This window comes from Heterodontus francisci, chromosome 20 (genome assembly GCF_036365525.1).
Source record: "Heterodontus francisci isolate sHetFra1 chromosome 20, sHetFra1.hap1, whole genome shotgun sequence".
NCBI lineage: Eukaryota > Metazoa > Chordata > Chondrichthyes > Heterodontiformes > Heterodontidae > Heterodontus > Heterodontus francisci.
The window spans coordinates 54,260,934-54,274,808 of record NC_090390.1 but is presented as its reverse complement, the minus strand read 5'-3'; the positions used below and the strand labels follow the sequence as shown (position 1 = coordinate 54,274,808).

Below are 13,875 nucleotides of genomic sequence, written 5' to 3'. Positions count from 1 at the left end.
TACTCCATTACTAGCTCTATGATTATTTCACCCTCAAAGATCAAATTTGACATTTGTTCTAGCCTGTTACCTCTGGCTGCATTCTGTTAGGCCACCACGTAACTATTATTTAACTGGTCTCTCAAGTGATCTCCTGTGTTGCTTAAATGGAATTGCTCCAATATATGGAATGTAATAGAACAACAGTTGATGAAAAATTGCCAGATTGTTTGTACCTTTTGTTTCTCGGATAACAAGGGCATTCAATAATCCTTTTCCTCTTACAGCAGACACAATATCCGATGGCAGTTTCATCAGCTCACTTCGGAGGAGCATTCCCATTTCCTCTGCATTTTCTGCCAAGTTTTCTTCTTCAAGAACCTGTATATTTCAGTTAAAGGGGTATTGCAAAAAAATTTAAAGTTTATCCCAGTCATTGGAAATAGATAAAGCCAACCAAGCTTTCTCCTTTTCAGATTAACACTTCCTTGCTAAATTCCTCAACCAGAAAGTGATCTTATTGTCACTTGAAACCATTTATTATGGTCTGCCTCAGAGGCCTTTCCTGATGACAGTCCACAGCTCGACCATCCTTTGCGTGAAAACATTCTACCAGACATACCTCTTTACTTTAAACTTCCTCATTTTTAAACTTTCTGTACCTCATGTTGGAAACCTTCAAACTGAACAACTTTCCTTAACAACTTTCTTCACATTTCTGAATACTTCAGCGTGACGGCTCTTTTCCAAAGAAAAACTTCCAAAACTAATCTCTAGAATCTGTCAAACTACTGCCTTTTTCCAATGTGCTCTCTATGATGCCGCCCAACTTTGCAACATATCCCCCTTAGCTATGCCTAAACACTGCAACCCCAATTTCTGGTCTGCCCACAATACTCTGACCAAGTCGTCAACATCCTACGTACCCAAAACGGAGAGCTCATTTGATAATCAGCCACTATATTCTCCTCCAATATCGTGTGTGTGTGTGGCCCACCTTCAGTATGTTCCATTCCAACATGTTGGAATATAGCCACTCTCTAGTCCAATGTACAGTTACATCAGCAAGATGCCCCAGGCACCCATCTTTAGTCCCCTTTTATCACTTACATGCTACCCTCTAGACATTTTTGAAAGCATTAGGTCAGCTTTTGTACATGATGATGATTCCCAACTCTACCTTTGTCATAACCATTCCAAGGCTGTGACTACAGTGTCAGATTGCCTGTACAACTTCCAAGTCATGATGAGTTTAAATTTTCCTTCAATCCACACTGGCAAAATCAAATTCATTGTTTTTAGTTCCTACCACCACCCACACAGCTCTTGCTGCAGCTCCAACTATCTCTCCGCACAGGCTGAACCAGATGGTGCATAACCTCAACACTCTGCTCAACCCGGAGTTGAGCTTTTAAACCCCATATCTGATCAGCTATCTAACTTCAATTTCCCCCTTCAGAACTTTACCCAATGGTTCTTCCATGCTGAAAAACACAAGCCATGCCTTTATCACCAAGGGTCAATTTCTTGAATGGTTTCCAGTTTCCCTTCCTTCAGCTGTCACATATTTTGGTTAATCCAAAACTATCTTATGTCCTCACACAGTTCTATGCACTTTTCCCTCAGCTTACCAACTACAAGGCTCTTACCTTCGATTTCAAATTACTCCAGCTATTTCTTAAAAAATCTACTTCAGTCACATGTCTCAACCACATCCAAGGTTCCTCCAGTTTTGGACTACCACTTAGCCTTCAAAGACTAATGTTTGGCACTACAGCACTGCTCTTTGGAACATTGCTTTGCTATCCCATTCCTTCCTTCTAAAGCTTATAAACCCACCTCTTCAATGTAATTCCGCCCCCACATCCACCATCTCCTAAGTTTTCATTTGTAACCTGTTCAGCATAATCTCCTATTTGTTAGCAGGAGAGAATCTAGGAGTGTACTGTATAAATTACTTTTTAATATATATTTACACACACACATACATACACACTTCAGCTATGACCTTTTCTGCTGGCCAACAAAAGCACTTCCTGTAAGAAGATAGAATTTATAAGTGAAAATTCAAACTGATTGGCCATAACTTCTTAAAACTCATTCATGTAGCCAATTTCGACTTGTCTCTATCGCAGACATACCTCAAGTCCAGCAATAGCAACACGGCATGCCAAGGGATTGCCACCATATGTGGACCCATGCTGACCTGGTTTAATGGATAACATAATTTCATCATTGCACAACACTGCTGAAACCTGTAAAGGGAGAAAAATAGTCAACTTAATTCCTCATGAAGATACAATTTTCAGCTAAATTGTCTTTGGAACAAAGTGCTGTTCTAACTTAGACAAAAATCAATGTACACTTTTAGCTGGCTCCCCTTGAAAATCACGATGGTCACAACACAAGCAATTCTGGAGAAGCAAAGAATAGGGAAAGACAGCTGCACAATTTACTGTTTAATTAAAATTGCAATCACTATTTCAACACGAATGAAAACAAAGCGGAGAATGCGTAGTCATTTTGACACTGTGTTCCCTCTGCCTTGGATGTACAGAACTGCATAATAGCTTTCTACCAGAAACTAGTTAGGATGTAGGTACACCATTGATGGAAAAACTTGTGGGATAACACCAAATAATGAACTAATGTTCACTGAAGTCCAACTACATACATTTTCTAGGTTACAAAAGTTACCAGTCTTGTGCTTCTCATTTAATTCCTGAAGGAGCACATTATGCTTGGTGGAAATTATGGTTTGCAATGAATTGTATAGATGCATCATTATCAATTAATTTTTTTTTTTAAATAGACACTAAATTCTCACTGTTGAACAGAATGGTGGATAACCCTCCATCAGAGATCATGGGCTAAGTCATGAATGTTTAGAAAGTTAACAAATTTACCCAAGAAACCTTGGACCTGAAGCCCAATGACATTGGGACCTTGTAAAATAGGGATTCAATTTTTCAAACAATTGCTGCTCTCCACAAGATTCAACAAAAAGGCATCAAATCCCTATTTCTATTATGGGATAGTAGGCAAAAAAACCTTCCCATTGAAATTGACAGAATATTTAAACTAGCAGGTTTAAAAACTTGGAAACTGTATCAGTTAGATTATAGGACAAATGTGCCACAGATTAGGAAGCTGATTCTGACAGATGCTCACTCAGCAGCAGCCCCAAAGGATCTAGAGATTGAATACAATACAGAGCTAGAGACCTTCCTCCTGATTTTGCTATGCAAGTATCATTCATTGGAGAAGGATATGAATATTTTGTATTAATCCATTTTACAAATCATTCTTCCAAGGTTTGCACTATTTTTGCTTTAACTTTAAATTTCTTCTAGAGTCTCTTTTCAGTAATAGAGTCAGAGTTTTACAGCACAGAAACAGGCCCTTCGGCCCAACGCACCTGCACCGACCATCAAGCACCCGTCCAAAACTAATCCCACTTCCCGGCACTTGGCCCGCAGCCTTGTATGTTATGGCGTTTCAAGTGCTCATCTAAATACTACTTAGAAGTCGTGAGTGTGCCTACCTATACCACCCCTTCAGGCAGTGTGTTCCAGATTCCAACCACACTCTGGGTGAAAGGTTTTTCCTCAACTCCCCTCTAAACCTCCTGCCCCTTACCTTAAATCTATGCCTCCTAGTTATTGACCTCTCCGCTAAGGGAAAAAAAGTTTCTTCCTATCCATCCCATCAATGCCCCTCATAATTTTGTATACCTCAATCAGGGTCCCCCCTCACACTTCTCTGCTCCAAGTAAAGCAACCCCAGCCTATCCAGTCTCTTCATAACTGAAATGCTCCAACCCAGACAACATCCTGGTGAATCTCCTCTGCACCTTCTCCATTGCAATCAGATCCTTCCTATAGCGTGGTGACCAAAACTGTACACACTACTCCAGCTGCAGCCCAACCAGCGTTTTATACAGCTCCATCATAACCTCCCTGCTCTTATATTCTATGCCTCGGCTAATAAAGGCAAGTATCCCGTATGCCTTCCTAACCACCTTATCTACCTGTGCTGCTGCCTACAGTGATCTATGGACAAGCACCCCAAGGTCCCTCTGTACTACCTAGGGTCCTACCATCCATTGTATATTCCCTTGCCTTGTTAGTCCTCCCAAAGTGCATCACCTCACAGTTCTAAGGATTAAACTCCACATGCCACAGCTCATTCCTTTAACACAAATTCTGCCAGGGATGCCCTATATGTACATGTACACTAACATTCGCATAAAATCTTAATGAGCTTGATAATGCTAGTTGCACCCCAAAACCATTAGTTGGAAAACATGTGTCAGCATAATCGTTCTACAGCTGAATGATGACTTGAAGTAATTACATAACCGGTTTAAATGTCAAAGTCTAGTAGCTACTCTTCATTTAATTTTTAATCCCTGGCTATATTTGCATCTGCAGCGACCCACATTAGCCTAGTGCTAATTTGAAAGTGTACTGCTAGTTTGTTCTGCATTTTTATGAAAAATTTGGACATTCGATTTAGCTGTGATTTGTTTCTGAATTTAAGAGATAGTGGAAATGTTACACTTACTACCCACCATAATTGCCTTAATTGTGGGCCTGTTTGTATAAACTGAGTAGATTCAGCGTCAACCATAAAATGTGGTTGAATGTCACATGTAGGTCTCACTGAGTGGCATTTCAATTCCTTGAACATTAATGACCCAATTGAATTTTTGCAGCAATCAAATTAACACAAATCATATTTCTTAAAAGCTATTTCACTATCTATTACGGTGCCACTACTATACCCTTGCTATGTTGAAAACACTTCAGTTTACATCTGAAAATCATGCATAGCGTCACTCACAGGATACACGCCTCCAGAGAGGGCTTTTCCAAGCATAACAATATCTGGTTTGACATCTTCATGATCACATGCCAATCGCCGTCCAGTCCTAGCCAATCCAGTTTGCACTTCATCTGCGATGAACAGGACCTATTCAATGAGACAGAATCGTCACTAAAGATTCTGTTCACATTCAGTAAATTACCACCCTTGTTACAATGACATTTTACAACTCACGTTATATTTTGTGCACAATTCTCTCACTCCTTGAAGGTAGCCCTGGTCAGGAACAATTACTCCAGCTTCTCCCTGGATTGGTTCCACCATAAATGCTGCCATATTAGGGTCCTGGAATGCACGCTAGAGAGAGAAAACTGAAATTAAAATTAAAACAAAATATAAACTAACAAAACAATTCCAATTATTTTTCATACCTCTGTTGCCGGCAGATCATTGTATGGAATAATTTCAAACCCAGGCATAAATGGTCCAAATCCTTCATAACTACTGGGATCTGTTGAACTGGAAACAGCAGACATAGTTCTACCCCAAAAATTACCAGCTGAAAGAAAATAATGTTAATATCATGTACCGTCACTTCAAATTTTCTAACTTTGGACAGGGCCTGCTGCAAATCCATTTACAGAAGTATTTTCTTTATGAATTCAAGATGTATTTCACAAATTTGATACTGCATTTTTCTTGGAAGCAAAAAAAACTGACTACCCATGTTTATATTTTTCTTACAAGGATTTTACCAGAAAGAACATTTCAATAACCAAAAGAACTTTGCATCATTATATACATTGACAACAAAATCAATTATTTTTCAGTCCTAGAGCATTCGAATAGGACAGCCCATTAAATTCCATCTCCTAGAAACCACAGAACAAAATATTAAATTTGTACACAGCCCAAAATAGTTTTAAAACAGTTATTTTTGAATGTAGTAAATAAGGATTTAATGTAAATTACAACTATAATGATTAAATACTACATGGAGCTGATGCCCTACTTTAAAAAATCTTACCTGCAAAAAGAATTTTTGCTTTATATTTAGGAATTCCTTTAACTTCATATGCCCATTTGCGAGCCAACTTGCAAGCACTTTCTCCTGCTTCCACACCTAAAGTCAAATTTTAAGTTTAAGATTCAGAAAGTAAATAAAAAAACAATTACCAAAAGTTGCATGCAAGGGGAAAAAAGTGCCAAGCACAAATTACTACGTTCAAATAGTTGGTACAGAGCAAACTTGTATTGCCAAATTTCAGCAAAAGCAAAATACTGCGGATGCTGGAAATCTGAAACAAAAACAAGAAATGCTGGAATCACTCAGCAGGCAGGTACTCAAGTACTGTTTTCTCCAATTTAAAACTCAGCTCAAACCTCTGCAACAGCCAGTTCATCATGTGACTGAAACTGGTCTGACCACTTGTGTATTGGGGAAGCAGCTACTGGGCCCCCATTGTTTCAACACCGTCTCTTACTATGCAAAAATGTCTTTCCAGTCAGGAGCTTGCACTTTTTAAGTTTTAATGTTCATGTGGTGAAATAATGTGTACCTCAGTCTTGGCAGGTGGGGGTTTGCCTGACAATATAAAATCACAGGACCAAAGATCTCATCACATGATTGTATTTTACTGGCACACTGAAAAAAGCTTTTAGGTTCCATTGTTACAATGATTGCTTGAAAACAGCAACTAGTATAGATTCCAATTTCCCTCAGGATGGGAGACAGGGGCAAGCTAGGCAGATGAAGTGGGCATAGGTGGAGACTGCTGCAGTGCAGGAAGATCCATGATCTGATGCAGTCTTGCAAGGCGAGTGCAGCACATAACATTAAGCTGGCAGCCTTAAAATGTCACAAAAAAGTAATATGAAATTGGAGTATCCACCCAGTCAGCAATACCCAGACAGTAGCATTGGCTACCAAATGTATATTTGCATCTGTCGAGGACACTGATCAGAGTTGACTTTTGCACTGCCTGAACTGAAATGCTATGTGCAGCAGGCATCCCTGTGGCATAAATGGACAATGATGTGGTCACCAACAGAAGGCATGGTGTGAGCGTATGAACAAGTAACAATGTTAATTTATGTGCTTGCAGGAGAAACAAGCTCACAATTCGAGGAAGAGGACAAGAGGCAGCATGCTATATCTGGCAGTCCAGTCCGGATGCCAATGGAAGAGGAGATCATGGAGCTAGGAGGTCTGGAGGCAGGGCAGCCTGTCGCTGATGAGACAGATGAAGAGCTGCCAGACAAGTACCAAAATGGATTGAGGGAAATACACCCTCTAGTGGCCAATAAGCATAGCACTCATGAAGCCATCACTGGTCACCTCAGAACTCCAGAGGATGAGTAGTCGGAAGGACTTGTGAACGGGCAGTGCCCTCCCATCATTCCACTCTCAGGTCAGTTGAAGAGACAGCTGCCAAGCCTACTGGACAGCTTTCTAACAGAGCAGTAGACCTCAACAGATGCAGCCTCACATTCCTCCACCAGCACAGATACTCTCACAATCAGTGGGCAGTTGTTCACAAACAGCACTGGGGGCACAATTTGATTAGAACAGCACAAGTCTCACCCAAGCAGCTGGTGTAGGAAGTGACTGTTGCAGTCATTGACACTCAGGACAATGGGAGGGCATGGTGATCCTCAACTGCAGCAGGTGGTGTGAGAACATCTGGCAGTGCTTCCAGAGGCTTTGCGCATCTATGCACGAATAATGGAGGAGTTACTCCAGGCCATGAGTCCAGCCACGTCTCTGGTGCATACATGCATGGCATACACCATTGAGGAGGGTGACCCTCATGGAGAGCCACATTCAGCATATCAGTGGATGTCAGTAATGCACATGGATCTGTATGCCATCACCTCCGCCATGAGCTCTGTGGAGGAATAGCTGGGCAAGAGGGGTGCAAGACGCCTGGAATCATAGTCAGGCGTCCATATTTCAGGGAGGGACAAGTGAACCCTGCAAGGGTAGAGAAGCAGCTGCCTGAAGCAACAGGGAGCTCCTCTCAAGACACTCCTGGTGTGGAACCCAGTCCTCTGACAATGGCACCAATACCTCATGAAGCTGCGAAGACAGAGGTGGCTCTTGCACAGGTACTGGGACGCCTTGGTGTTGAAGGATTTATGAATGCTGCACCACAAAATAGAAACATAGAAAACAGGAGCATGAGTAGGTCATTCGACCCTTCAAGCCTACTCTGCCATTCATTTTGATCATGGCTGATCAACCAACTCGGTAACCAAAAACCATCAATGGTGTTAAAATAGCTTGGAATGAAATGGAGAGATCTAGAAGTATGAGTAGAATCTATATTCAACATGTGCAAGCAAATGAATACTTTAAGCATTTCTGTACTATTGGGCCATTAACAGTTCAGTTGCTTTTATAAAGACTGTGATGGAAAGGTCCACACCACATTAGATCAATGCATTATCTATGGCTAACCTAATGTCATGGGATGGTAAGGGCATTCAAGGAAAGGGCAACTTGGCTACAGAAGGTAGAAGATTTATTTGTTTACATGAGCGTCTAAGGAAGGCTTGTGAGAAATGTCAATTAGTGACCATCAGCAGCCCCCTCCAAAATCTTCATCCTTGGAGGAGACATCGTGCTCTAGGATTGGCCAATGCTACCCCAGAAAACAGCACACTACCATATAAGAGATCTTTGATGGGCATAATGAAGGGATCCACCAGATCCAAAGCATCTGAACTGCATTTTCAGAAGCCCTATGGCCACGATTTGTCAGGTGGCAACTGTTCTGTCTCCTATGCATCTGTGCTGGGGTTCTGCATGATGGGGAGCAATGCCTTCAGGGACTAGCTCTTGACACCCAATATCCATCCTTGCCTAAGGGACCTCCTTAGAATGAAGGAGTCATGACTGCATCCCAGGAGACTGCACAGGCTTGAAGGAAGCATTTGTGATAATCGCAAACCACTTGCACAGCGAGTGGAAGCCATTCCTGTTGATGAAGGCTGTTGCCTGGTCTGTGGGAGCCTTGATGTGTGCAATCGATACACCTTGCACCTGGGGGAAATTCAGCTTTGACCCCAAATCCTATAGCCCTCAGCCTTCCTGTCTGGATCAGTGCAAAAGTGCACGTATTGGCCAGCCCTCGAACTTGGCATTTGTGACCATCTTGACACATCGATAAGCCGTGAACTGCAAAATCCCACAGGTGTCTCCATGAGATTCCGAGAATGATCCAGAGGTGTAACACTTCAACACCACTATGACCTTCACCACCACATGCATGGGTGCCTGCCACTTCCCATTTGACTCAGCTCCTCCTCTATCATGACACAGCTCAATACCACCTCCATGGTGATGCAGAGTCTTTGGCAACACCAATTTGACATTCGCAAGAAGCAGAGCTTCTGACGATGAAGCTTTTCTGGTGGGCAACATCTTCTGCACACAAGAGGCTGGTTGTGAGCCCCTGTGCCCCCTTCCAGTCTCATGATTCTGATGCCCCTCTGGGTGCTGCAGCCCCACTCCTGATGGCTGTAGTTCTCTCCCTCTCTGATGCTTCTCCTCACTGGAGGTCTCAAAACCAGAGGAAATGAGGCACTGCCAACTGCAGCAAAAACAGACCTTCCACTGAGTTTCCGCCTCTGAAGCTCTGCTGTTCTCAAAACTGTAAATACTTTGTGAAATTGCCTTTAAATTGCATCTCCTGTGGCTGTCTCTGGAAATATCCTTTAGCAGCGTGAAGACGTCAGACTTCCATCCCAATGCTATCCACCACAACTGCATCCCAGCCAGTCACCACTGCTGTGACAAAATTCCATTCAAGTGCCTTAAGTGATCAGTAATAAAATACACTAAATACCGTGGCGACAAGAACATGTCAGAGGCTAGGACTCCTGCAACGAGTAACTCCCCAAAGCCTGTCCACTATCGACAGGGCACAAGTCAGGAGTGTGATGAAATACTCTCCACGTGCCTGGATGGGTGCAGCTTCAACACTCAAGAAGCTCGACACCAACTAGGACAAAACAGCCTGCTTGATTGGCACCCCATCGATAAACATTCACTCCCTCCACCACAGTGGCAGCAATGTGTATCATCTACAAGATGCACTGCAGCAACTCACCAAGGTTCCTTCCACAGCACCTTCCAAACCCGTGACCTCTACCTAGAAGGCAGTAGCTGCACAGGACGACCACCACATCCAAGCTACACCATCCTGACTTGGAACTATAAAATCGCCATTCCTTCACGGTCGCTGGGTCAAAATCCTGGAACTCTCTTCCTAACAGCACTGTTAGCACCTACCCCACATGGACTGCAGCAGTTCAAGAAGGAGGCTCACCCCCAACTTCAAGGGCAATTAGGGATGGGCAATAAATGCTGTCCTAGCCAGTGACGCCCACGTCCCATGAATGAATAAAAAAAATGTTACTCCTGATATTTGAGTAATTACTTTACACTTTCATTAAATAAAGCTGAAAACTTAAAAACTAGTCAAGTCAAGATTAGACCAGTCAACAATCTGAAGGCAAATAAAAACTAAGCCACAAAGCAATATAGATGAGCAAGACTTCAGAAACAAATTTTTAGAACAAGAGCTCCATGGAAGAACAAACATGGAGCGTTTGTCCATTTAATGTTAGACAACTTTAAAAATGTGGAATGCAAGCACATTTATGGAGAAATATCAGCAAAACTCAACAAGGTGGTTGAAAACGAACAGCAAAAGGTACAAGGAGTTGCAAGAAGGGAGAATTGTGCAAAGGCCAATTAATAATTTAAATAGCAGGGTGTACATTAAAAAAAAAACTATATATAGCAGTGAAAGCCAAACTAATGTTTCAAAAGGACAAACATGTCAAAGCAAGATTATTGGTAACTAGAAACTTGCAGAGTCAAATTAGACTGAAACCGAAAATATTTTACAAATGTAGGGAATTTAACTTTAAGACAACTGGGAGAACGCAAACTGGAAAAGAATTGTCGTAATAGCAAAAGCTTTTTCAGCTACATCTGGAGTCATTAGACTGTTAGAGTTCACAAGGGGCCATTGAAAGACAATTTAGGGCAAATTCCTGGATTTATAACAGAGCTGTTGTTAAATGACTATTTACACCAGTCTATCACGTGGATAGCGTTCATGTTTCAACTGTAGGATGCATTGCATTACATATAATAGATAAGAAATGTCATCTTGGATAGGAAATATGAAAAGAGACATTGAGCTCCAGACCCAAATGGCATCCACCCAGTGTGGTTAAAGAGATGGGGCAGGTGCTGTGAACTGTTGTATATTCGCTGTCGGAGTGATGTCCCTTTAAGAACTCAGTATGCTATGCTAATAAGCCAAGTACCAGGATGTACTCTTGTGACTAAGCCATAAGCACTCTGCACTGCAATGCCCTGGATGCAGATTCTGTATTGTATTAGTTTTAGCTGTTAATAAACCTTCTAGAGATCTTCACGAAACTGGAATCCACATACCTCATTGTGTTGCTTAAGATTACACAAAGAAACACATGACCCTCTTGCCCTTTTCTTCACTAAGAATCAAGGCAATTATCCCTAGGTAACTCATGCAGTTCCAATTTTCAAACAAATAAAAGGACATAGCAGAGCTGGGGAAGTGCAAATCCATCAACATGACATCCATCATAGCAAAGATGCTTATCATAAGGAATGCCCTTTATAAATCACGCAATAAAGGGGCCATTGCAGATACTCAACATGTCTTACAGAAAAGAAGGTTAGTTGTATCTTGCAAACTTGATTTGAGTGTTTTTTTGAAGAACTAACTAGATTAGTTTATCCAATTGACATTGTCTACTGGATTTTCAAGAAAGTCTTCAATAGATTACTTCAAGTGGAATTGTATGGCATCAGTGGGAATTTGATACCTGGATAAGGAAATAGCTCCAATCCCACAAACAAAAAGCAAACTATAGGTCAAAGGTTGTAGATAAACCTGCAGGCTGGTTAAGAGTGGTGTTCCCCAGGGATTGCTGTCAGGGCCACACTTTTTATTAATGTCCTGTCAGTAGTGACTGGGGTATGATCAGTAAGTTTGCAGACAATACTAAAATTTGTTAAACTGTCAAGGCTATACAGGAGTAATCAGCTGCAAAAAGATTTACATGCACTGGGGAATGGGCTAAAGAATGGCAAATTGCATTTATCTGTTAAATGTCATGTGGTGCATATGGATAGGATCAACACAGAAAATACTTACTTACAGGAAATGATACTGAAAGTAGCTGAGAAAAGAATCTAGGTGGTATTGTTCAGATTGATCAAGGTTCACGACCAATGCAGAAAAATTGCAGCCAAAGCAGATAGGATAAAGTTGCATTAATGGAACCACTCAGTACAAATCAAGGGATATCAATCTGTCATTGTAACAGTTGTTGGTTAAACCACATTTGCAGAACTGTGACAAGTTTGGACCTCTCACATAGGGAGTGATATAATGGCCTTAGAAAAGGTTCAGAGGAGAGCTACAAGAATGACCCATAAAAAAATCTCTCAGATCAGCTTAAACAGCTGTGCCTAATAACTTTAAAGCACCACCGACCTGATAGAAGTAAGTAATGGGCGGCACAGTGGCGCAATGGTTAGCACTGCAGCCTCACAGCTCCAGCAACCCGGGTTCAATTCTGGGTACTGCCTGTGTGGAGTTTGCAAGTTCTCCGTGTCTGCGTGGGTTTTCGCCGGGTGCTCCGGTTTCCTCCCACAGCCAAAGACTTGCAGGTTGATAGGTAAATTGGCCATTATAAATTGCCCCTAGTATAGGTAGGTGGTAGGGGAATATAGGGACAGGTGGGGATGTTTGGTAGGAATATGGGATTAGTGTAGGATCAGTATAAATGGGTGGTTGATGGTCGGCACAGACTCAGTGGGCCGAAGGGCCTGTTTCAGTGCTGTATTTCGAAATAAAAAAAAACAAACAAATGAAAGGCTGGATCACAAGATAAGAGAGAGTAGGTCATTCAGCTCCTTGAGCCTGCTCCGACAATACGCAAGATCATGGCTGATCTGATTGGGGCCTTAACTCCACTTTCCTGCTGGCCCCCATAACCCTCGACTCTGCTGTAGATCAAAAATCAGTCATAGCTCAGCCTTGAATATATTCCATGACCCAGTCTCCACTGTTCATTGGGGAAGAGAATTCCAAAGATTACTGACCATCTGAGAAGAAATTCCTCATGTCAGTCTTAAACTATGCCCCCTCGTTCAGGATTCCCCCACAAGTGCTAATGGCCCCATTCAATGTTAATGGGCACCTTTTTCAACCAGTTGGACTAAAAATGACCTTTGCAGACCTGGAGGCTCCAGACTCACTCTGGATAATAGGTATGGCCAAACACCACTATCAAGAAGACTAACATTCAAACACCATTGTCTAACAATGGCCACGCATTCAGAGACATGGTATTGTCATGAAAACCACACCTGCCAAAATGAGACATTAATTTCATATGAACATTAATTTTAAACTGTTACTGGACTGAAAAAAATAAGCTTGGTTTAAAAGGGCTGTGGCTGGAAACATGAAAGCTCATTTTGCAATCTAAAGACAGTTTTAAAAAAAAGAGACAATGGCAATTGCTCACTGATTCAATTAAAGATTGGTCTGGGCAACTGTGATCCACATCCTGTGTGTAACAGACAGCGCTACAACCCCTGAGAGCTTTGAAATCCACAGACTGCAGGAACTGTTCCAAATAAGGGGTTAGTCACATGACTAACCTGCTGGCCAACTTGGAGTTTTGAATTGTGCTCATGGAATAGTTGGAAAAGAGACTGCAATTTGAAAACAGAGAAGGGACTGCTCTCCCTCTCTCACGAAGTTCCGGGGGATCCAGTGAAGCCACTCAAACCTCAAGAAAAAAAGACTGCTGCAGCTAAACAAGTTTGACAGTGTGCACTGGGCCCCAACGAAACCTGCAAGACAACCGCAATCCAAGACTTTACATCAAACCCAAAAGCTAGTAACTGAACTCTAGCTATTACTTTAAACCTCTCTCCTCCTCTTGTCTCTATTTGCATGTCTGCTTATTGCATATGCATGCTAGTGTGGT

The 13,875-nt window shown here is 41.9% G+C and overlaps 1 protein-coding gene across 3 annotated transcripts in view; it reads right to left on the bottom strand.

The window, feature by feature from the left end:
- The window catches only part of LOC137380638 (ornithine aminotransferase, mitochondrial-like), a 44,951-nt gene that overhangs the window by 20,150 nt on the left and 10,926 nt on the right, over positions 1–13,875 (bottom strand). For all 3 annotated transcript variants that reach the window (XM_068052797.1, XM_068052795.1, XM_068052796.1), the window contains exons 4-9: positions 5,834–5,929; positions 5,238–5,365; positions 5,041–5,163; positions 4,825–4,953; positions 2,121–2,234; positions 216–360 (exon numbers count right to left, since the gene is read on the bottom strand). In XM_068052797.1, coding sequence (XP_067908898.1) covers positions 216–360; positions 2,121–2,234; positions 4,825–4,953; positions 5,041–5,163; positions 5,238–5,365; positions 5,834–5,929 — 735 coding nt within the window. The remainder of the gene's footprint in view (positions 1–215; positions 361–2,120; positions 2,235–4,824; positions 4,954–5,040; positions 5,164–5,237; positions 5,366–5,833; positions 5,930–13,875) is intronic.